General features: G+C 42.5%; 1 protein-coding gene across 3 annotated transcripts in view; it reads right to left on the reverse strand.

Annotated features, from left to right (window-relative positions):
• Window positions 1–25,270, reverse strand: part of SLC25A13 (solute carrier family 25 member 13) — a 227,339-nt gene that overhangs the window by 21,992 nt on the left and 180,077 nt on the right. For all 3 annotated transcript variants that reach the window (XM_043871700.1, XM_043871701.1, XM_043871702.1), the window contains 2 exons: window positions 23,040–23,180; window positions 847–985 (listed from right to left, as the gene is read on the reverse strand). In XM_043871700.1, the coding sequence (XP_043727635.1) occupies window positions 847–985; window positions 23,040–23,180 (280 nt within the window). The remainder of the gene's footprint in view (window positions 1–846; window positions 986–23,039; window positions 23,181–25,270) is intronic.

Below are 25,270 nucleotides of genomic sequence, written 5' to 3' on the forward strand. Positions count from 1 at the left end.
GGTAGGTCTCAAGAGAGGCGAGCCACATGTCTGAGGAGAACACCCCTTGTGTGGAAACTTTGAAGTCAGGCACCCCCTGACTGCCTTAGGGTCTGTTAACTCATTAAATGTTTGTCACCACCTGGGGAGTTAATCCAGATTGTTCTACTCTTAGGGTCTCTAAACAAGGAGCAGCCTCAAAGAGCACAGTCATTCCTGATGGGGCTATAGCCAAAGTTCCTCAAGGGATTTACACTGGGAATGGAAAAGCCAACTTCCGCATCGGTTTTCTTCCTTTCACACTAGCCCTGTAGCACTAGGGAAGACAGTCACTTCTCGCTGAGATCCAGCACACGCACACACTCCAATCTTACAACCTTACAGAGCTAGCTGGAATCAGACCCACGCTGCTTCCAGTTCCGCTCCATTTCTTTTCTCTCGATGAGAGTAACTATTGCTTAAATTTTCTGGACGAGCTTTTATGTATTATTTCGGTTAGACATCTTTAAGGCACAAGCATTAACACTTTAAAAAAAAAGTTTGCCTGAATAGTTCTTGTTCTTACAGTAGTAAGTGAAACTAAGAAAGGATATGAGCTTGAATTGGAATCTGACAATGTTACAAAATGCACCGATTTTTAACGAGCCCTTTTTGTTTGATTGTTTTTTTGGGTGGTGGTGGTTGGCGGGGAGGTGGTTAACAAATTAAGTTTGTCTAATAGCCAGATCTGCCTGAAGTAAGATTCATTTCTTTCCCTTTCTTTTCAGGAGCGCTTCAAAGCAATCTCTGGCCATCTCACATCAATAACCATAAGCAAAGACCCCGGCTCAGGGGCCTGGGTGGGGGCAGAGCTCCAAGGACACTCACCAGCTATGGCGCCAGCTAAGAGCAGACTTCCAGGGCTAATCTGCCCATCTTCACTTGCAAGGGCTGCCTTCACATGAGCATAGCACGGGAAGTAGATGGCCGAGAAAGGAATGTCCCGCAGAAAGCAAGCTTTGGCACCCTGTGCGTTTGAAAAGGAAGAGAAACCACATGAAACACATATCCCATTGAGAAGATCAAGCTTCTTTGGAACTTCCCTCAGAACAAAATATTCCTGGAGAAGACCAAATGTGTACTTACAAGCTGAAAGGGGAATGGAAAAAAGTATATATAACCCGGATTCTGCAAGTAATAAGTCGGAATTTTGTAGTTTAAAATAAAGCATTTTATTGCATGGTATGAGCAAGAGGGGAGAGTTCTTCCTCATTCTAATGGTAAGATTTTGGTGAAAACCGTTTTGGAACCCTGCCTGCAACATCCTTTTAAATCCCTAACTGATGGCAGGTCACTCACATTTCAAGGAGGATTTGTTCTCAGAAGGCAGGCAGCAACAATCAAGATGCCTCTTCGTTACACACCTGGAAGGGGGCAAATTACAGAGGTGGCAGGGGAAGGGGGTTGTTTTTTGTATTGTTTTTGAGACTCTCATGAAAGTGTTGGATTTTTTCCCAGAAAAAATTACACATATGTATAAAATTATATACCTTTTCAAGGGGTTCATGGATCCCCCAATTTATTCATGTACTTACCCTACTCTCCAGGGTCTATGAAACGTTGATAAATGCCTATACTAAAACCTTAAAGTGTTTATAATAATTCCTGTACATTTAAGAGCTCTGTGTAGAACAATTAGCAGCTAAGGCAAGGTCTTCACCAAATCATTTCTGGTGCCAAAATAATGCCAGGGGGAGGCCTTGAAAATTGATGCATGCCCAGAAATATGATATAAAATTCTACCGAAAACCACAAGACATATAATGGGTTTTAGGTAGGCTAAATGGGAAGGAAGCCCCCCTTTTCAACACCATTTCTTTCACAGATTTCTAATACCTAAAAATTTTCACCAAATTGAGAGATTCTTCAAAGACAGGAATGAATCCATTCGATTCCACGGATCTAGCCAAGCCCAGTGACATTTATTGAGGTCTAGTGATGTTGGATCTCGGCTATTTGCCTGATGCCAGGCTTCAATCTGTCAAAGCTCCTTAACACTACACATGTGTTATTGTAGCCTTTCCTTCTCTGACACCCGAATTACACTCCTGATTCACACTGAGCTTGTGGGTAATAAAACCCTTAGTCTTTTTCACAGGGACTGCTATTAACGTAGGTCTACTGTAACTTAATTGATTGCCCTAAACAAGTAACATAAGCAGGGCTTTATGTTTAATCCTATTAAACTTCATCCTAGTTTGGCCCATCCTTCCAACTGGAACAAATGCTTGGAATCTGGCTTCTGTCATGTTGGCTGTTCTTCAACCAGCTCACCCATCGATGTGTTAATAAGCTGCCTCTGTCCACTGTGAGTACAGATATTCTAAATAAATAAATAAAGGACATGTCTCTATCACATACGGCCAATCAGCCCACACCTCTGTTAACCCCCAACCTGTTAAATGAGTGACTGAAAAGAAGAACCACAGAATTTAGCACAGCCAAATTCCTCGTTTTATACATGTGCAAAATGATGCCCAGGACAGTTAACCTATCAATCACACCCTTATTAAGGGCCTTGCTGTTGACTTGCTCAAGGGACTTCCTTGGAGGCAGTGCCAGAGACCGGTCCAAAATGCAGGATGCTCGAGTTTTTGCCATCTCGCCCAGTTTTTTCCAAGAGAAAAAAGTACACTATAACACCAGTATCCATGCAGCATTCAATCCTTTCCTAACGATTTGTTTTTTTAAAGGTTATAATCCGGGGAGTTCCTGTGTCGGGGTAATACTGTTACTCATTTGTTTGTCTATTTTCACGTCCTCTTCCCTATTTTGCCTCCAAACCTGTCTGTAAGTTCTCTTCCCTATTTGCTCACAAGCAGAGTCTGTCCAGGAAACATTCAACTTAGATACCAAGTGACCATCTCAAATTAAGATCAGTTAAAAACTTCATGTTTGACTCCCTCAGTATAGTAAAAGAAAGCAAAACAAAACACTGCCATTTTACTGACTTCCTAAAGAAGTCACTTTGGAGCAATTGTTTAGAGCGATATCACTCCTCCTCACACAAAACTTGCTTTTTACTAATCTATTAGTTTTTAACCATTGACCTCATCTCCCGAATCTTTGCATCTATAGAACTTTAGTCTATATGCTCTGGTAATATTACTTGTAACATTTTCCCTTTAACGTATTTTCCTCTCTGATTATAAAATATTAAGTGCTGATCACAGACAATACAGGAGAATATTGACAATTTAAATTGCCCTTAATTTTCAACAACAAGAGATAAACACTGCAGCTACCATATATGTTTTGAAGCACCACCTTCAAAAGTAATATTAACCACCATTCCACATTTGGGATCATGTTTCTGTGGTTCATTTATGCCTTTTCTTCTCCTTCAACTCACACTATCTGGTTTTTTGGTTTTCTTTTTTGTGGGAGAGTGAGGGGGTGATATGGTCTAACATACCCTTAGCCGAAATGTCTGCATTCCTTTTCTATATGCTGTTTCCAAAACTCCACTGTTATCATGCTCTTGGCAGTCCTGTGGGTGAGACCCGGTGTTCTCACCTTTGTTAAAACTTTGCAATGGCTTCCCTCTCCCATGTTCCTCTCCTGGGAAGCCCGATTCCCCTCAGTGAAAGGTACTCAATGCCTCATTCACCTGATCAATCAAGGCACACCTATCACTCTGCATCTTCTTTGATGACTGTTAAGCTAGGCACATCGAGCTCTTACATACTTCCTCGTCATTCATTTAAACCCAAACACCACTCTTTCAAAGTAAGTAGAAAACAGACAAGGAGTGGATTCCACACGGCTCCACACTGTCTGGCCTTCCCTGGGGGCAATGTGGTAAAGAACCCATCTGCCAATGCAGGAGACTTAAGGGATGCGGGTTCAATCCCTGGGTCAGGAAGATTCCCTGGAGGAGAAAACGGCAACCTACTCCAGTATTCTTGCCTAGAGAATCCCATGGACAGAGGAGCCTGTCCATGGGGTCGCAGAGTCGGACACGATTGAACATGCACACATCACACTGTCTCCACCTCCTCAATGCTATTCTGAGATCTCTTCATGCTCTTATATCTGCCTAGATCACTGTTGCCTACTTCAGAGTGTAAACAACCGGGAGCCAGAAACTACATCTGATTTAATTTAGAAAACAACAAACACTTTGGCTGTTAGTTAGGGCCCAAGACACATTCCTGGTGACACGGATTTGGCTTTGCCAACTCCCATAGAACACACCACAACTAAAGAGAGAAATGAGAGGCTTGGGATACACTGATATGTGATCTGAAATTAGAAACATCCCTTACTCTGACACAGAAGAGTAAGGCAAAGTGAAGAAGCAGCTGGGTTTCCCTGAGAAGGAACTCTGCTTTCCTGAAATCATGGCAATAAGCCACGTATCACTGTGAGAACAAGAGCCTGACAAGAGGTGTAGTGTGCTTTAAGAGATGCTTGAAAACAGTTCCAGATGACTAAGAAGAAAAATGACTTGATCAAAACACGATGAACAAACAAAACCCATTGAAGGAAAAGGTGCAGCAATACTGTGAAACACGAAAGGAAAAAACGGTCAGGAATTTGTTATCTTTTTTTCTACCAGGGATCAGACCATGTTGTCAGATAAGTTACACGTGCTGGAGCCAAGGTGAGACCCTGTTAAGAGGTTTTAGGTTTCTGATTATCTGGAAAAAAAAAAAAGGAAGAGAAGAGAAGAGTGGAAGAAGAAAGCTATTTTGTGGAACAGCCACCATCTCTGCTCCATAGAGGCAGGGATGTCTTTGTCCACAAGTGAAAACATTTAAAAAAAACTCTACTTTCCACTGAGTGAGTTGTGAAGGGGCCCTGGGGCCTAACAGATGTACCATCTCCCGGGGCTGTATGGCTAGGCGATCAAGGAGCACCAAGGAACGTTAAAGGTGAAATCTTCCTCTTCCACCAAAAAGGCCGGCTGAAGGTTGCCTTCTTTGGGGTAGACAGGGGCACAGGGGGTTGGGAATCCATGAGGAAATAATTACTGAAGTCCCAGGTAAAGTATCAAGTCCAGTGCAAGTGTGAGGGCCAGTGGGGATGAGGAGGTCTGTGGTCCCTGCCTCTCCCGGCACCTGCTTGGGCATCTTTGGCAGCCCACGGCTCCTCCCTAGCCACGAGGTGCCCCCTGCCTCTCTCACACGTCCGGCGTTAAAGCCCAATGTCCAAGGAAAGCTGACTGTGAAAGGGGTTGAGGAAAAAGGCACAGACTTATTAAATTTCCCTGGTCTCCTTTCCCCACCACTTCCTTCAGGTCTAGGCACAAAGGCAGGTGCCGATTTGTAAGGCTGCCTCAGGCAACATCTGACCTGTTGCTCCCGCACCATGAAGAAAGAGGCCGGACGTGAGGGAGGCTTTTCAAGTTCCAACAGTGAGAATGTTTCCCAGATTCCTTGATAAATCCTTCACGTTGTGGTGAACACCCATTCTCCCGTCCTACATCAAAACATAAACTTGTTTGACTTGAATGCTACTGGCCCCACGTACAATTTTTACTAAGTGGCCACCCATTCTGAACAGGCAACCTTATATTTAATAATAAAGGGAAACATTCCATGCTGCCCAAAAACCTGCGTCAGCAACACAAAATTAAGTACTTTGGCCATTAAAAAATTAATAAATGACAACGGGTGTACCACCCAAAATAAATCTTTAAATGTTCCTCTCCATAAGAAAAATCCACACGTTTCCCTGCTCTAGGCAGCCCTGCCCTCAGACATTCCCTGGCTGGCCCCGAATTTCCTTTATACGCACAGTAAAATCACTTGGGGGAAATTAATATATGAAAAATGCAATCATCTAATTTTCTTATTCTCCATTAAAGCACTCTTTCACCAAAAAGGGGAAATTATGTATTTGGGTTTTTTTCTTGTTAATAAAAGACCCACTAATAACACACAGGAACAATAAAAGGCATCTTAGGGGAGACCTATATGTGAATGAACTAGAATCAAAACTCAGATCTAGTTTAATTATCAACTCTGGCTCCATTCCAATCCCATATCCATCCAGAGTCTCTCGATCACCATTCTATTTAAGGTCTAGGAACTTCACTTACCTCCATGTTAATAGTCCATGATGGACAGGACAATTAGATGGTTTAGAGACGCTGGCCACAACACAGCCAGGGTAAAGGAATTATTTGTTTGGCGTCTCATTTTTCTCCCCTGATGTGGACACTATGGTGAAAGCCCAAGGGAGCTTTAATCAATTCTTAACTTGCTGGAATCATCCACCCAAGTTTACTCTGCCAGCTCTGTCTGGCATGAAATTGTCCAAAGATGTAACACAACAGGATTTGTATTCTACACATACACACATATTGCTATCTCCAGTGTCTTTCTCCTTCTTTGAAAGCTCTTCATCTTGGATGGTATCACACCTGCCCAACAAGGGCGGGGGGGGGGGGGGGGGGGGCCGTTGGCGGGAAATCCTGAAGGATGGTGGCTGATAAAGAAGTCAGAGCCAGGGCAGGTCTTTTCACATGCTAATTCCCGCCTATTCTAGCTGCACCTACAAATAGAGCTCCAAACAGACTACTTCTAATACAGGGGAAGGTAATTACACTCACAAAGGCACCTCTGTGTCAGGGCCCGGCACCAGGAGCCAGCAGGTCTGGGAGACGGAGGCTTAACAGAGACTCCTGCAGTGAATGCACATTGTCTAACACGAGGGAAAATGCCAGACTGGGGGGACCCTGCAGCCTTCAGAACAACAGTGGTGCACCTTGTCTGGGAAGGTTATTTAATGCTTCTGGCACCTGTAGGCAGAGCCACCCCTCTTTTCCTACCGTGCAGGTTTAGAATTTATTTGGCACGTATAATTGTATATTTTGATCCTGGAGCTACAAACAATGGGCGGCACGTCATGTCTTGATCCTTGAGCATTCCTCTTGGTTTCTCCCAAGCGAGTTAACCCTTGGATATACAACCTGGCAGCACCTTTCCGAGAAATACCACTGGTGCCTCCCCCCTCCCCCCCCACCCCCCGCCTTTATGTTGTGTCACTGGTGTGAAAGCCAAATCAACCGGTCAACAATTGGAGACTCCACGTAAGCGACACTGAAATTACTTCAACTGTATATAAAATCTCAATGCTTATTCTTGGCTTTCTTTAGTCCAGGGACTTTTAGGATACTGGTGTCTCTTTAATTTCATTGCAATCCTAACAAAAGCACCTTGACATCTCGAGGGATTTTGGTAGGAAATGCCACACCTGTACCAGGTCTAATTCTCTAGTCTTCTGCCATTGTATGTTGCTTGGCCATCAATGATGCTCATCATTCAGATGGGATGGAGAGCTTTACTACATGGAATTTTAGTCTCAAAGAAGTCTTGTCTTCTTCACAAAGCTAATCTGTAAACTATGTCCCATGTTTTAAATTTTTCTTTCTTTTCTTGCCTTCTTTGCCCCCAACTTCTCCATGTGACTCATTTACAAGTTGCATAGTTTGTTTCTAGTCCCAAGGTTTAGACCCTGAAAATTTTAATATACTCTGTCTGTAATCTTCACCTTCCTCTTATACAATACTTGCACATTAGACTATTTAAATTATAAGCAACTCCTCCATCTTATTGTCATGTATTTATTTCTAGCTCAAATTACATTAAGCATTATAATTACCATTATATATAGATATTACATTTAAATTCAGGCAAAGTTATTTAGAGTAAATATTTACCACTTTTTTTGCTCTTCATCCCTTGTTCCATCTGCAAACTATCATCTGGAATCATTTTCGTCTTACCTGAAGTATATTCTAGAATTTCCTTTGGGAAGGTTCTACCAATGATGTGTTTTCAGAGTTTTCCTAGTCTAAAAAATATCTTTATTTTACCCTGTTCCTGGAAGACATTTTCATAGGCCATAGACTTCTAGGTTGAAAGGTTTTGTTTTTTTGTTTTCTGTACACACTGACGATATTATTCAAATGACTTCCAGCTTCCTCTGTTTCTAAGTTAGCCAACAGTTCAACTGTTCCCCTTTAAAGACAATCTGTTTTGCTTTCTAGCCACCCTTCAGCGTCTTTGAAGCTTCTCTTCAGCTTCAGTATTTAGCAGTTTCATTCTGATATGTCTAGTCTGGATTAATTTATCCAGATTGGGATTTGCTATGCTTATTGAATCTCTAGATTAATAGCTTTCAATAGTTCTAGAGAATTTTCAGCCGTCATTTCCTCCTGGTTTTTGTTTATACCCATTAAACCAGCTCACAGTTCCCTGTGTACCTCTCTCTCTCTCTATTCCGGGTAATTCTCTTGTCTACTAGTTCACCAATTCTCTCTTCAGCTGTGTTTAATTGGCTGTTAAAGGCAGAATTTTGAAATGCTGAATTTTAAATTTCAATCATCATAAATATTTTCACTTCCACATTAAAAAAAGACATTCACTTTATAGTTACAATAATTTTGAAATTTTAAATCTTTGAAGGTTTAAAATGCTGTCAGGTTGCTTTTGCCACCTCTTCTTAAAGTGCCTTGTTTCCTTGTCTGATTTGAGACATTTAAGAGCTGCTCATTTTCCTTGGAATATTATCTATGAAAATTCTTTAACGTTTGGGCTGAAGGTGGGTTCCTCTTGAGAAAACTTGTGTTCTTCTCTCGGGTAGCTAGAGGCACTACCAATTCAAGATTATTTAAAAATAAATTCCCATATCTTGAGAGCTTTCATATCACTCAAGAAACATAAATTCAGTCTGGAAACTCATGTGAGACAAGCTTGGCATTCCTGATGCTTAGGGAGGGGGTTTCCCCTCCCCCTTCTCTCCCCCTCCACTCAGAAACAAAGCAATTTTCCTTGCTGTCTAGATAGTATAAGAGAGCATTAAAAAAAAAAAAAGGTAAAAAAAAAAAAATAAAAAAAATTAAAAAAAAAAAAAAAAGTTGTGTTTTTACTCAACTATATTTGATTTACAATACTGTATTAATTTTAGGTGTATAGCAAAGTGATTCAGTTATACACACACACACACACACACACACGCACATCTATGTGCAAGTCTTCTCAAAGAGGAAGAGAAAGGGTAGACTGCATTCAAAGAAATAGTCAAAATATATCATCTTAAATGTGGATCTATATCTGAATTCTGCCACTCCACATCAATGGCCAGGATACTGCAAGAGCAAGAATACAGACTGCAGAGTCAGAAACCTGGGCTCAGATCATTATTCTGCCACTTAACTACCGTTATACTGGGCAAAGTTCTTAAAATCTCTGCACCTCCAGTTCCTCTCAAAAACCAGTGAGGAACATTTGTACTGACATAAGATTTAATTTAAATGCAATGATTAATATAAAGTACCTGGCACAAGCATCTTTAATTAAAAAAGTGATGACATAATCACTATTATCAATGAAAAGCACACTGTCCTGTCAAAGATGAAAATAGGAATAGTTGACATATTCTTTAAAAAACCAGCATCTGGAGTATGACTCCTTTATGATTTCTACATGAATCACAGGAGAGTTCTACATTTACCAGGTGAACAGCAAATCCTTTATTTGGCAAAAGACCTAATTCTACCACGTAAAGTTGTTTGCTACATTGATCATACCCCACATAGGACTCTGGCTGTCATAAGACATATCTCCTTTATTTTATATTCAGTGCACATCTCTCAAGTTAGCCATCCTTTAAATACAGACGATGGTCAAAATTAGAAACCAGAGAAATGAAAGAACAAATTATAAGAAATATACCTATCACTTCTGGAAAATATATTCAGAGCCCTCCATGAACAGTGGATTGGTAGCATCGTTTTTAGTACTTCTAAATATAAAGGACAGCAAATTATATTCCAAAAGTTAAGCTAAAATAAAAAAGTGTTTTGTTTAAACTAATCCTGCAGGCACTTAGCAAAAAACAAAAACAAAGAAACAACAAAATAAAAATACTAACTTGACAAAAATGTTTGCCTCTTGAAAGATAGGTTACCCAAAGCATGAGGCTAGGAGATTAATGTTCTGTTATTACATACCTTTTTATATATGAACTTTCTTCTTTTAAAAACTATACTACCTGTTAACATTAACTTTTGAAAGAACTGTATGGCACTAGAATTATTCTCTGACCTCCTTTAACACTCATCACTCTGAAGGCAATGAGGCCACACTCATCTACATAACTCAGCACACCTCCTAGAATGTCAGCCCTCAACAAATATTTAGTGAATGAATGGAAGAATGATAAAAAACTAACCATTTTCTAGTATTTTAAAGGATCTTTTCTAGCCCTGTTCAGCACATTCAGTTCCTTTAGGCATCATTGAATAAAAAAATATTTTTCACAGTGTCTCATTTTATTTGGTGTTCCAAGTATAGGTACTATTATTATCCCGTTTTCACAGATAATGCATCTGAAATGTAGGAATAGAGAGATATTTTAAGTCTTTTCTTCCAGTTTATTTTCTTTTAATGCAAACTTCTAAGCACAATATGGACAGCATTACATAATTTTGAATATTAGACACAAGTTCACACCACATTAGATTATAAAACCTGGCCTCTTGAGGTACTTGATACCCCTTAATTTCTAAAATTTTGCCTTTTAATAAGACAAAATGTCTCAAATGTTCATTTTATGGCAGATATTAGTGACAAAGTTATCAGGAAGGCACAGAGTTACTTTTCAGTACTATCATTTGGATAGCCACCTGGCTCGTTGTCAGATTACGTCTCTCTCCGCAAGGCAGGCAGAGTGTGCACTGATATGATGGTCAGTGCAAGAGTTAAGGGAACAGAATTGCCTCACAATGGATAATTTTAATTTCTATAATTTAAGGAGTTGAGCAAATAGATGGAGAAACAGTGGAAACAGTGGCTGACTGTATTTTTCTGGGCTCCAAAATCACTGCAGATGGTGATTGCAGCTATGAAATTAAAAGATGCTTACTCCTTGGAAGGAAATTTATGACCAACCTAGACAGCATATTAAAAAGCAAAGACATTACTTTGTCAACAAAGGTCTGTCTAGTCAAGGCTATGGTTTTTCCAGTAGTCATGTATGGGTGTGAGAGTTGGACTATAAAGAAAGCTGAGTGCTGAAGAATTGGTGCTTTTGAACTGTGGTGTTGGAGAAGACTCCTGAGAGTCCCTTGGACTGCAATGAGATCCAAGCAGTCCATCCTAAAGGAGATCAGTCCTGGGTGTTCATTGGAAGGACTGATGCTGAAGCTGAAACTCCAATACTTTGGCCACCTCATGTGAAGAGCTGACTCACTGGGAAAGACCCTGATGCTGCGAAGGATTGAGGGCAGGAGAAGGGGACGACAGAGGATGAGATGGTTGGATGGCATCACCGACTCAATGGACATGGGTTTGGGTGGACTCCGGGAGTTGATGATGGACAGGGAGGCCTGGTGTTCATGGGGTCGCAGAGTTGGACATGACTGAGCGACTGAACTGAACTGAATTCAAAGAGTTGATATAAGATCAAAGATAATGTGCTTATTCTACACAACAAAACAAAGCAAAATTGAGTCATTCTATCTAACGTTTTAAAAAAGTATTTACTATTAAAGGCAGTTAGGAAAACAATGATCCTTTAACTACCCTAGCCTAAATTATTACACAATTCATGGCATTCAGTGACCTCTCAGTTGTTTTCATTTCCATTTCCTTAGCAAGTTAGTGTCAACAATGACACCAGACCTGTGAACGGCTCCATATCTGTGCATAGCACAGAACTTTGTCTTTAGACTTCCTTGAATTATCTACCAGGCACAGGCTCTCTCTTACCAGGCTTGATATGTCTATGTGATACCTTACGTTCCACAGAGAGATTGCATTGAGTTTGAAACCCAGCCTCCCACTTCCTTACAAGGTATACAACCTTAGAAAAATTACCTAAACCCATCACGCGTTCCTTTCCTCAACTGTAACTTGGAACTGCTTAAAAACAAAACAACTATCTACATCATAAGCTGTATGTAATTGTTAGTCGCTCAGTCATGTCCAACTCTCTGTGGCCCCCTAGACTGTAGCCCGCTGGGATCCTGTGTCCATGGAATTCTCCAGGCAAGAATACTGGAGTGGGTTGCCAATTCCTTGTCCAGAGGATGTTCCCGATCCAGGGATCAAGTCCAGGTCTCCTGCATTGCAGGTGGATCCTTTACTGCATGAGCCATCAGGGAAGCCCATCAGAGGTTGTAATAGGGATTAAATGGTGTAAACTGTATGAAGCATTAAGCATGAAGCCTCGCTCAGAGTGAGCATTGGCCCTAAAGAGCTTGCGTGCACACATTAACACACTCACTCACATACATACCCACCTAAGGGTGGACCCTGCCTCTGCCCCTCCTAAAAGTCCCAGCACCATATTTGACCCTGTTATATTTTCAGATTTTTCAAATCCTTCCATCGTCAGTGACTCTTCTGTCTACAGACAGGCAAGCTTCTCCCAACAAAATGAAAACAAACAGTAAATCTCCCAACCTCTTCTCCCTGCTAACGTTACTGCTCGGCTCCATTTTTTCTCCCAGTTGCTATATGCTTTCCCTTTTGTTTCTTTCACAGTACAACCCTTAGGCTGACTGGTTTGTATCTGTGAATATTTTCTCCTCCAGGTTTCTACCTCTGCCATTCGCCTTAAATTGATTTCTGAAAGATAACCGGTGACTTCCATCTTTCAGTTCACAGGCCTTTTCTTGGACTTCAGTTCCCCGGTCTCTGCAGGACTTGAAAAGCACTCTCCTCTCTTTCTCCTCCAAATCCATCTCATCACTCCTGGGGCTCCCACCTGTTCCTCCCCGTTCTCCACTGGACAGCTGTTTCTACTACCCTCTCCCCCACACTTACTTATTCCTGCACCCAAATGAGGGCACTTGTTGAGTTCCATCATTGGTGTCCCATCGGTTTGGGGGTCTTACCCACTCTCATAGCCTCATGCATGCACATGATCCCTAAAGAACATCTCAAGCCCCTGTCCTCTGACAAGGCTCCAGCCCTACATTCAGCAGGGTGGAGTAGGAAGAACACCAGACAGGGAGTCAGAAGTCTTGGTCCTAGCTGTACCTCCACCTGCCAATCACCTAGCCGATTCTCCTGAGATTTCTGTGCTTTGATTCCTCAGTTATAAAGGTAACACCAGACAGAAGGTTTTTTAAGATCTCTTGCAGCTTATCAAGTATTATGAAATGACAAAATTTACAGTATCATCATCCATCCAGGTGCTCAAGCCAGAAATCTGGCTTCTAACCTTCCTATACTTTTCTCGTTTTATTACTTTCCAAGACTCGGTAAGTCTAACTCTCACATACCCTTTAAATATACCCCCCACCAAAAAACACACCCCCCCACCCACACACACACCATCACACCCTAGTTTAGGTCATGGTCATCCCTCCTCCCCACCACCCCCAGCCTGTATCTTCCACACTGGCCTCCCAGCCTTCCTCTTGCTCTTGAACACGGCACTCTCCACACTGATGCTGAATGACCCCTCCTCAAGCACAAAGCCGATCATGCCGTTTGTCTCTGTCTTCTCCCTGGCTATTATGCCCCATCTTTCAATGCCGTCTCCCCTTTGAAAGCCTTCCTGGCTCTCTTGCTATGTGTCAGCTCCATCTCTGTTAGAACACTGCACGGCCGACCCTCCGACAGCCCTTCTCAACTGCACATGTTGTGGTCCAAAGATCTCTTTACTTGTCCGACTACTCCCACGAGATGGTAAACTACTTGTGAAACCATGCATTAGGGATGCCCTGGTAGATTAATGGTAAAGAATCCACTTGCCAGTGCTGGAGCCTTGGGTTTGATCCCTGGTCCAGGAAGACCCCACATGCCACAGAGCCACTAAGCCTGTGCCCCACCACTACAGGGCCTGTGGGTCGTAACTACTGAAGCCTGCGTGCCCTAGAGCCCGTGCCTGCAAGAATGCAGAGAAGCCACTGCAAAGAGAAGCCTGCATACTGCATCTAGAAGGTGGACCCCACGTGCCGCAGCTAGAGAAAGGCCCATGCAGCAACGAAGATGCAAGCATAACCAAAAATAAATAAATCAATGATTTTTTAAAAATGTGCATTAGAATTCACTCTCATATTCCCAGTGCCCAGGGCAAAGCTTGCGGATAAATAAATGGAGGCCTCAGAGCCCGGGAAAGTGACCCCTCACCTAATTAACTATTTCCTTCACATTCAATTTCCTCAGTATCCTAGTTTTCTTTGGTCATTAGTTGCCAACTTATCCTCTTTCTGTGCTTTCGTATCCTTGCTATATAACTTGGCAACACCTGGCTTTTGCTTACCATTCATTTGCTCAACAAATATCGATCAAATGTCTACTTGTGCGCCAGAAGCTGTCACAAGGACGCAGCAGTGAACAAGCGAGGTCTCTGATATCACGGTTCACTTTGGAGGAGGAGAGACAAGAGGGGAGTGTTGGGCGGTGACAGGCCACTCAGAGACCTGGACGAGGGGATGTGACAGCCAGGGACGTGGTGTCCCTCCAAGCAGGCCTCTGTGGAGCTAAGATGTTACGGGAAGAGCCTTTAGGCAACTGAAGATGAGGGGATGAGCCTGAAGGATCTGAAGAGGAAAGGGGGCCAGTGTAGTGAGCAGAGTAGGTGGGGCTGGGGGAGTGAGGAGTAGGATGGGGGTCGCAGGGGTGGGGTAGGGTGCAAGGTGGAGAGGAAGGGCCAGCAGGGAAGGGGCCAGGGCTGGGGTCTACATGCCGTAGCACAGATGTTGTTAGACAGGTTTTCACCAGAAACACCGTTTCTGTCGGGCACGCTAGCCTCCTCTTGCCTCTGGTTTCTTCTCAAATATCACCATCTCAGAGATGCCTTTCTGACCACTCTATTATGTCCGAGTCATGTATGGATGTGAGAGTTGGACTATAAAGAAAGCTGAGTGCCAAAGAATTGATGCTTTTGAACTGTGGTGTTGGAGAAGACTCTTGAGAGTCACTTGGACTGCAAGTAGATCCAAGCAGTCCATCCTAAAGGAAATCAGTCCTGAATATTCATTGGAAGGACTGATGCTGAAGCTGAAACTCCAATACTTTGGCTACCTGATGCAAAGAGCTGACTCATTTGAAAAGACCCTAATGCTGGGAAAGATTCAGGGCAGGAGAAGGGGATGACAGAGGATGAGATGGTTGGGTGGCATCACTGACTCAATGGACATGGGTTTGGGTGGACTCTGGGAGTTGGTCATGGACTGGGAGGCCTGGCGTGCTGTGGTTCATTGCAAAGAGTCGGAAACGACTGAGCGACTGAACTGAACTGAACTGCGATCCCATGGACTGTAACCCACCGGGCTCCTCTGTCCATGGAATTCTCCAGGCAAGAATACTGGAGTGGGTAGCCATTTCCTTCTCCAGCTGATCTTCCCGACCCAGGGACTGAACCTGGGTCTCTTGCATTGCAGGCAGATTCTTTACCATCTGAACCACTAGGGAAGCCCTATTAAAAGCAAGCCCACTCCCCACCCCCACCCCCACTTTCATCTGGAGTTGGCCCTTCTCCATCCCTTCAACCTGCCTTTTTCCTCAAGGTTCTCAGCCTCACTTGATGTCATATAGTCTTCTGAATGGCTGACGTCTTTTATCCACATAAGTGTGAACAGGGACTTGGCTTCTCATAGTGACATTCTGAACCACTAGGCCAGTGCCAGGCACACAGTCAGAATGAGTTAATCTGACTTATATTTTAAATTTAGATCACTCTGGCTGCTGTGGGGACTATGGACTTGAGGGAGTCAAGAGTCAAAACAGAGAAACCCACAAGGAGGCTTTCACAGAGCTTCAGGTGAAAGAGAAAGATGGATGAATTTACAACCACTGCTTTGGTGGTTGTAAAGCCATATAAACATCCTCTGATATTAGAAAATTAGCATGGCACAATGTCCTCCAAGTCATGGCTAAACACTTGTTTGCCTTATGTGGGGCTAAGAACTCATAAAAGTAGGTATTTTTATAAACTGCGATCTTGAGAAATTACTCTGACGTATTTGTATATTGCTAAGATAAAAGTGATAAACTGATGGAATTTGACAAAATCTACTAATGGTAACAACTGCACATGCCCCTTAACCTAACAATTTCATTGCTAGGGATTCACTGTGTGCATTCACAAAAGTATATCACAATATCTGCAGGGAGGTTCACTCTGTCATTGCTTGTAATGTTTCCAAACTAGAAACAAGTACTCATCAGTAAGAAACTGCTTAAAAAAAAAAAAAAAAGTATACAGTTATTAAATGAGAAAAGAACATTAAAATACACTGTGTGCTCAGAAGGATTTTGTTTTTGTTAAAAAACACGGAATATAATATTGATGTGTCTGTGTGTGTGTGTACAATTTGTGATAGAAGAGAGAGAGGGAGGAGAGAAACAAATAAAAATTTAAATGATTTATAACAATATATGAAGTGGTAATCTTTTAAAGAGAAAATAGAACGGTAAGGAGTAAAGAGAAAATTTTACTTTCCCATAGACATTCATGAATTATTTGATTTTGTTTTGAAACAAACTTGTATTTTACTTTAAAAGACGAAACAATATCCCTTTGAGATAACTAGCAGAATAATCAAGTCTAGAGGTCTCTTCAAGAAAATTAGAGATACCAAGGGACATTTCATACAAAAATGGGCCCAATAAAGGACAGAAATGGTATGGACCTCACAGAAGCAGAAGATATTAAGAAGAGGTGGCAAGAATACACAGAAGAACTGTACAAGAAAGATCTTCATGGCCCAGATAATCACGATGGTGTGATCACTCACTTAGAGCCACACATCCTGGAATGTGAAGTCAAGTGGGCCTTAGGAAGCATCACTACAAACAAAATTAGTGGGAGTGATGGCTATTTGAAATCCTGAAAGACGATGCTGTGAAAGTGCTGCACTCAATATGCCACCAAATTTGGAAAACTCAGCAGTGGCCACAGGACTGGAAAAGGTCAGTTTTCATTTCAACCCCAAAGAAAGGCAATGCCAAAGAATGTTCAAACTACTACACAATTGCACTCATCTCACATGCTAGCAAAGTAATGCTCAAAATTCTCCAGGCTGGGCTTCAACAGTACATGAACTGTGAACTTCCAGATGTTCAAGCTGGATTTAGAAAAGGCAGAGGAACCAGAGAACAAATTGCCAACATCCGTTAGATCATTGAAAAAGCAAGAGAGTTCCAGAAAAACATCTATTTCTGCTTTATCGACCTACACCAAAGCCTTTGACTGTGTGGATCACAATAAACTGTCGAAAATTCTGAGAGACATGGGAATACCAGACCACCTTACCTGCCTCCTGAGAAACCTGTATGCGGGTCAAGAAGCAACAGCTAGAACTGGACATGGAACAATGGACTGGCTCAAAATTGGGAAAGGAGTATGTCAAGGCTGTATATTGTCACCCTGCTTATTTAACTTATATGCAAAGTACATCATGCTAAATGTTGGGCTAGATGAAGCACAAGCTGGAATCAAGATTGCAGGGAGAAATATTAATAACCTCAAATATGGAGATGACACCACTCTTATGATAGAAAGTGAAGAGGAACTAAAGAGCCTCTTGATAAAAGTGAAAGAGGAGAGTGATAAGCTGGCTTAAAACTCAACATTCATAAAACGAAGATCATGGCATCCGGTCCCGTCACTTCATGGCATACAAATGGGAAATAACGGAAACAGTGACAGACTTTATTTTCTTGGGGTCTAAAATCACTGCAGATGGTGACTGCAGCCATGAAATTAAAAGACACTTGCTCCTTGGAAGAAAAGCTATGACCAACCTAGACAGCATATTAAAAAGCACAGACATTACTTTGCTGACAACGGTCTGTATAGTCAAAGCTATGGTTTTTCCAGTAGTCATACACGGATGTGAGAGTTGGAGCGTAAAGCTGAGCACTTAAGAATTGAAGCTTTTGAACTGTGGTGTTGGAGAAGACTCTTGCGAATCCTTTGGACTGCAAGGAGATCCAACCAGTCAATCCTAAAGGAAATCATTCCTGAATATTCACTGGAAGGACTGATGCTGAAGCTCTACTACTTAGGCTACGTGATGCAAAGAACTGACTTGTTAGAAAAGAACCTGATGCGGGGAAAGACTGAAGGCAGGAGGAGAAGGGGATGACAGAGGATGAGATGGTTGGATGGCATCACTGACTGGATGGATACGAGGTTGCACAAGCTCCGGGAGTTGGTGGTGGACAGGGAAGCCTGGCGTGCAGCAGTCCATGCGGTCACAGAGTCGGACAGGACTGAGCGACTTAACTGAATCAAGAACATATTTCATTACTTGCTTTCTGATTTTATGAACAGTAGCTCCAATGACTCCTTTATATATACACTTCGAATAAGAACACATACAGAACATCCAGGAATTTGGATGGAATATACAGCTGAATGTGAGGCCTGTGGATACAGAGAGCCAACTGTATTCATTATTCGACACCATTTTATATAAGGAACTTGAGCATTTGTCCCCACGGGTACTGAAGGGACGATTCACTGTCAAATGCAGTGGGACAGAGGCCTTTGATTAGAAAACAGCAGACAGGGCTCATATTCCTAGGTGACTTTCCATGCTAGATGGAAGTGTTTAATTTGCAATTACACAGTCTGAAAACAATTTTCAACAAAGCTTGACGGATCTTTACCATCTCTGCTTCACTGACCACTTTTTGTTCTCAAAAAGAGCCATGAATTATTCCATTGCTTCATAAGGAAGCATCTTTTAGTCTATCTTAGCTGTGCTGCCATTTAACATTAAATAAATCCTATTTCATTAAGAAGGTGCAATCTATGCCCTAAATAAAGCTTAGTTGGCACCTAAGGAAAAGCAATAATCAAAAGTAGATACGTATCACTTCTGTATATAGAATTTATTTTACTTATACTTTAGTTACCTAATGAAAGGGAAATACCAACTCATGGTTTCTTAAGAAAAGTAGTATATGTTGCAGATTTTTAAAAATTACATTATATTCAAATAGCTCTTTCAAGGACAATTAATTATCCTGCCTTTACTTCAATCACCTGTGGACTCCGATCTGTAACAATGTCTCTTAAATGTTACCAAAATGGGGGGGGGGGGTGCTTTGTTTACAGACTCTGCTCTATCTAAACTATTTCTAGCTTTAGGAATGTGAAATGTTTACCACATCCACATTTTTTTTCAGTTGCAAATGTACATCTAAAGCAACTATTCTAATTACCTTTTACTGGGAAGTCACAGTTAGAATAGCTGGGTATTTTGAAAGTCAATTCAGGAGAAAAACAGAAAGCCCGGTTAAGTCCAATTAAGTGAGGTTAAACGCTGCAGGTCTAAACACACAGACAGAGCCTACCCTCAACCCTCCTAGGTCCCACATTGTCATGTTAACAACAGCAAACAAAAGGTTTAATGGGAGGAAAATGAAGATTATCTGTCCCACCTAAAACTAGGATAGAGGTCCTCTTTTTCAAGACCTACCCAGAGGGACACAGAACCAGATCTAACAGTATTAGTCACCCCAGGTCACTGACAATTTTCTATGGCAGCAAGACTAGAAACAGAAAACTTGAGCGCTGAAAAGAGGTATGCAGAAACAATTACTTGGTACAGCACACAGCATCTGAAGCTGGGAAAGTCGCTCAGGCGTGTCTGACTCTGTGGCCCCTTGGACTGTAGACTGCTAGGCTCCTCAGTCTGTGGAATTCTCCAGGCCAGGATACTGGAGTGGGGAGCTGTTCCCTTCTCCAGGGCACCTTCCAGACCCAGGAATAGAACTGGGGATTCCTGCATTCCGGGTGGATTTTTTACCAGCTGAGCTACTAGGGAAGCCCTAAAAAAAATTATTTTATTTATTTGGCTGCACTGGGTCTTAATTGAGGTATGCAGGATCTTTGATCTTTGCTGCTGCATGTGGGATCTAGTTCCCTGACCAGGGATCAAACCTGGGCCCCCACCACTAGGAGCATGGCGCTTTAGCCACTGGGCCATCAGAGAAGTCCCTTTCCTCAGTCGTGTCCAACTCTTGGTGACCCCATGGACTGTAGCCCCAAAGACTCCTCTGTCCATGGGGTGTCTCCAGGCAATAGCCCTCAAAGGCAGGATCTGGAATCAATAAAGAGATTTCTGACCACGGAGGACTGGGGCAAAGAAAAGGAAACTCACAGGAAAAACCTGAGGCGGGAAAGTGGGAGAAAACAAATGAGGAAGAGCCGGGGAGGCCGCACAGCCCATGAGACTGAGCAGAGAGGGGCACCTGCTGATCTGCTGGGGACACCCGGGGCCCGCAGAACGGACGGGCCTGCCTGCCAGTTCACTCTCTCGCAAGGCAATCACGTTTCCAGAAGTTCAGAGCTCAAATTGTTAGTGACTTCACTTGGTAATTACCAATACACCGAAAGCAGTGTTTTGAGAGGCAGCAGCCAGGCCTGTGGAATGCCTCTGAACTAGATGAAGCCACCAGGCTAGTAATTAAGCTAACTTTATATGGGAGAGGTCTCTTGCTCAAACTTGAGCGATCCTGCTCATGTCAAGAAAGCCATTTTAGCACAAAAGTGGAAACAAGAAACTTCTGAGCCTCAATTTCAGCTCAGATGCCACCCTTGGCACCTCTGTTCTCCTAACTACAGAAGTAGGAGGCCGACTCCTTCCAGGGGGTGTTACAGGGGATTAAGATCATGAAATACTATGAAGATGAAAAGGACTGAGTCTCAGTCTTGTATCATTTGCAGGTAGGTTAACAGTCTCCGTTTCTGTGTCAGCAAACAAGTTTTTACCATTTTATCCATCTAGACATTTCGATAGCAGTCACTGCCATAGCACCTAAGTGCTTTTTACCAGACAAGCCACTGAAAGACTGCTTGGCGTCTTGTCAAAATGACATGCTGCTATATCATGTGAAAGTCTGCAAGAGCCTAAAAATTCGGAACAGAAGAGGACTTTTCTTCAAATTGATGATGAATGCTATGCCTCACGACAATACTGTTTATTTCTTACAGCTGGATCACAATTTGGTGAATGAAACAGCCATCACATCGTGTTCCACTGCACAATCACACTGAGCATTTTAAGTGCTACTTTAAAATAAAAAAATACCAGCACAGGACTTCCCTGGTGGCTCAGTGGTGAAGAGCCCACCTGCCAATGAAGGGTTTTGAGACGCGGGTTTTGATCCCTGATCCAGGAAGATGCCACATGCCGCAGAGCAACTAAGCCCAAGAGCCACAAGTGCTGAACCCACCTGCTGCTACTGCTGAAGCCCAGGTGCCCCAGAGCCGGTGCTCCACATCAGGAGAAGCCACGGCAACGAGAGGCCTGAACCACAGGAGAAGGTAGCCCCTGCTCGCTACCACTGGGGAGAAGCCCGCACAGCGGTGAAGACCCAGCACAGCCAAAAATGCATAAATAAATAAAATTACTTTAAAAAAATCAGCATGTGTATTCCTAAACACTACAAGATCTCTAAATAAAGGGCGAGGTTCTCCCCAAAACACTAAGAGGGCACCACATAATATTTGATCCTCACAACGTCTCAGATCTTGGAGTACTCTGCCCACTACTTGACCTTGAGAAGTATAGAGTTCCAGCTGAGGAAGGCAGACTTGCTTGAAACAACCTCAGTTATTACACTGATTGTTTACCAAGGTCACCTAAAAACCTGAGCTAAAAAGAAAAGGATAAAAAAATATTCTTAGGGAATACTTCTATAAATGCTGTGCTGAATGGCAAAACTAGGCATTTAAAGTTCACTTGAAAAAGCAGTATGTTACACATGGACCATTTATATCCATTCAGTATAAGTTGGGAATAGAAAAAAAAGGAACAACTCTAATCTTATGTGTCTGTGGGACAAGGTTTCCAGGGTCAGTATTACACAACATGCAAAAGGCCTTCCTCTTGCCAGCATGGAATGAAAATGAAGATGGCAGGCTTTGCAAAATCATGTGAACTGCTGATTTAAAATGTGGATTAAGTGGTGATCACGAAACTGATTCAAAACTCATATAAAGAATTAAATATTTCTAGATATGTTTACATAGAAAAAAGTAACATTGATTCTATACAATGTGATTTTCTATATCTACGTGTAAATAAATGAAAGATATGTTAAGTAGACATTTGACTTACCTTCTTATATCCCTGAAGGTTTATTCAAATTGGCCATGAAACTTTATTTTTTAAATCTTCTCATTGAAAAACAGTGAACACCTTATGTTTGACGAAGCCTTAGAGCAGGGCATAATATAAAGCTAGTTCTAGTGGCAATGGCACCCCACTCCAGTACTCTTGCCTGGAAAATCCCATGGACGGAGGAGCCTGGTGGGCTGCAGTCCATGGGGTCGCAAAGAGTCGGACGCGACTGAGCGACTTCACTTTCACTTTTCACTTTCATGCACTGGAGAAGGAACTGGCAACCCACTCCAGTGTTCTTGCCTGGAGAATCCTGGGGACAGAGGAGCCTGGGCGGCTGCCGTCTATGGGGTCGCACAGAGTCGGACACGACTGAAGCGACTTAGCAGCAGCAGCAGCAGCAGCAGTTCATTACAACTTTTTTGGTAGAAAAGCGTAAATAACAAATTTCAAGAATCGTCTAAAGCTCTTGTTTTGCAATGGTTCTCAAAAACTATTTCCTAAATGATAAATGGCTGACATGCAAGACAATTATGACAAGGCACACATGTGGACAGGTTTGGAACGACGGGATCAGAACATAAATTCCTGATCTGGTATGGGCTTCACAGGAGTGGGTAAACTGAACTCAGCCCATCTCCCTTGAAAGATGGCGCCCTGTGAGCCTGGCAGGTGCCATTCAAGGGCAACAGCGCTGAGAACCAGATTTTTACATCAGTAACAGATCCAAACAAAACTCTAGCCAGCACCGTGGCAAACTGTGTGCAGGGGTCACAACATCATATTCATCCTTGATTTATGTCTTCTGAGGACAGCTACTTGGCAGATGGCAGGAAGGGGCACCTCTTTCTAACTGGCATGAAGATGCCCTATGAGCTCCGGCAGAAGATCTTCTCCAATTTCGCACCAATGAACACTTACTAGTGTAGGAGATGAGCGTGGACTCAAATAAACGACTAACAGGATTTACCTTGTAGATCCCGAAGAAGCCCAAGTCCCTGACGACGGACAGAGCGCTGACTCGGGGCCCCGTGGTGATCTCTCCAGCCACTTGCAAACGGATCTTGACAATTTCCAAAGGGTTGGTGAAAATCACCTGGGAGCCCCCTGCCTAAAAAAGGAGGAAAAGAAAAGATTTAGTATAAAGCAGGGTGGGTGGTTCAGGAAGAGATGAGTGATTCTCCTCAAAGGAGCTCAGAATATTCTATTCTCAGTAGACTGGAGTTTCAGTTCTTGCCCCCGACAATTAAAACAGTGATTATGAGTTAGAATCAAAACACAGTGACTGCCTGGGAGGACTTGGGTCAGGCTCTGTTTCCTTCACGTGGAGGCTGGACGAGAGCAGACACCAGAGACCTGGTCCAACACAGACAGACTCCTGTTGGCCTCCCCCAAGTCCTCACACTACAATGACAAACATTCCTTGAAGCACAATCAACTGCCACCACAAGACTCAAAGCCAAGCACACAAAGGCAGCCACGAAATGAAAGTCAAGTGGTGTCCAATTAGAGAGACCCGACTGTGCCTTCCACAGCACGGGAAGGGGGCAAGAACACGGGCTTTCCCATGACTTTTTTCTTTTTTATTAACACTTCACAATTCTGTCACTATTTCAATAATTGCCAGAGAACATGCAAACTTAGATGAAAGCTATTTTTTTTTACTTCTCTTAAAAAATCAGATCCCTCATCAAACACCATTTTATGGACTTACACATTATTAGATTTTATTTATGTATTAACCTGTGTATAGAATTGCTCTTTTCAAACAAGATAAATGTCAAAGTAGTAAAAAATATGCATTAAATCAATTACAGCCAAAACTATGAACAACATGTGTTCATTCTGGCAAATGGCTGGATGCCACACCTCCAAGATCATCTGTGGAAATCTCTAAAGTGCACACTCTAAGGGAAATTCTAAGCTATTTTGAAGCTATAAGCCTACATTTATTATAAGCAATTACATTCTTACTATACTTCAACTTGTTATTCCTTGTCTCAAACATATTACATTTTTATATCTTCCAAACTAAGGTTGACACACGAATGTAGTTCAGAATCTTCATTACCTAGCCACACCACCAAACCAGACCACAGACATGGTGCTGACGTTGACAGCTTAGCAGATGCTATTGTGGTAACAGGCACAGTTTGGGTCAATTTCATACCAAACTACTTCTTGCTAGACTCTCTGAGCCCTCAGAAAATGGCTTGTGTTAGTCAAAACCAGTTATAGGAATGGCCTCTGAAGTATTGTTTAATACCTGGAAATAAAAATCAGAAGCAACATAAACATGCAGTGGGAAGGGATAGATTAAATGCACTTGAGTATGTGCCTGCAATGAGATATTACGCTGCCAATAAAAATAAGGTGGGAGGTATTCAATATGCATTAGAATCAAAAACTCTCAGATGTGTAAACACATGCATGTCTCTCTCCCTATTATCCCTGACCATCACATAGCAGAGATACAGTACACTGGTAACAGACGGTTTATTTTCTTTTCTGCTATATTTTTTGTTTCTTCCATGTAGACCATGTCATGCTTCCATAAAGAAAAATAAATACTGCAGCACAACTTATCTGAGAGGTAATGTTAACCAAAAAAAAGAAACAAAGTAAAATGTTCATCCTTTAACTGTCTAAATCAAATCATTTTTCCATTTTTACCAAACTTAGTCAAGACACACATTCTTAAAAACAGTCTGGGATGTTCCTCTCTCCACCCATATAAACTACGGAGAAGGCAGTCTTCACCTCTGTCTAGACAGCCACCGACTCCCTGTCTGTACTTGCTTATATCATGTTTCACCCATCATCTTCATCTCTCCTGGGTGACTAAGGAAGCTGTAGAAAAAATCTGGTTTGGACTCATGAAAAGACCCACAGAAGGCCCCTCTCCAGGGGGAAGGAGGCCTGCTGGGGTCTTCCGTCCACACGAAGCCATGCTACTTCCCCTGCTCTGGGGCTCAGAACAGCCACACCTTGCTCACACGCCTGCGACCTGCAGGTGGGCCAGAAGACCGACCCCTGCCTGTCTACAGCCCTGGACTATTTTGTGAGTTTGCACCTGCATCTTTCCAAGTGACAGGGAGGGAGTTGCCTAAGGGAAGGCAAAACGAAGAGATAAAAGGGACCTGGCCTGGTACCAGGGCTGAGGGCACAGTAAAGGACTGTGTTTGTGCTTCTGGACTTGAG

This window comes from Cervus elaphus, chromosome 18 (assembly GCF_910594005.1).
Source record: "Cervus elaphus chromosome 18, mCerEla1.1, whole genome shotgun sequence".
NCBI classification, from domain to species: Eukaryota; Metazoa; Chordata; class Mammalia; order Artiodactyla; family Cervidae; genus Cervus; species Cervus elaphus.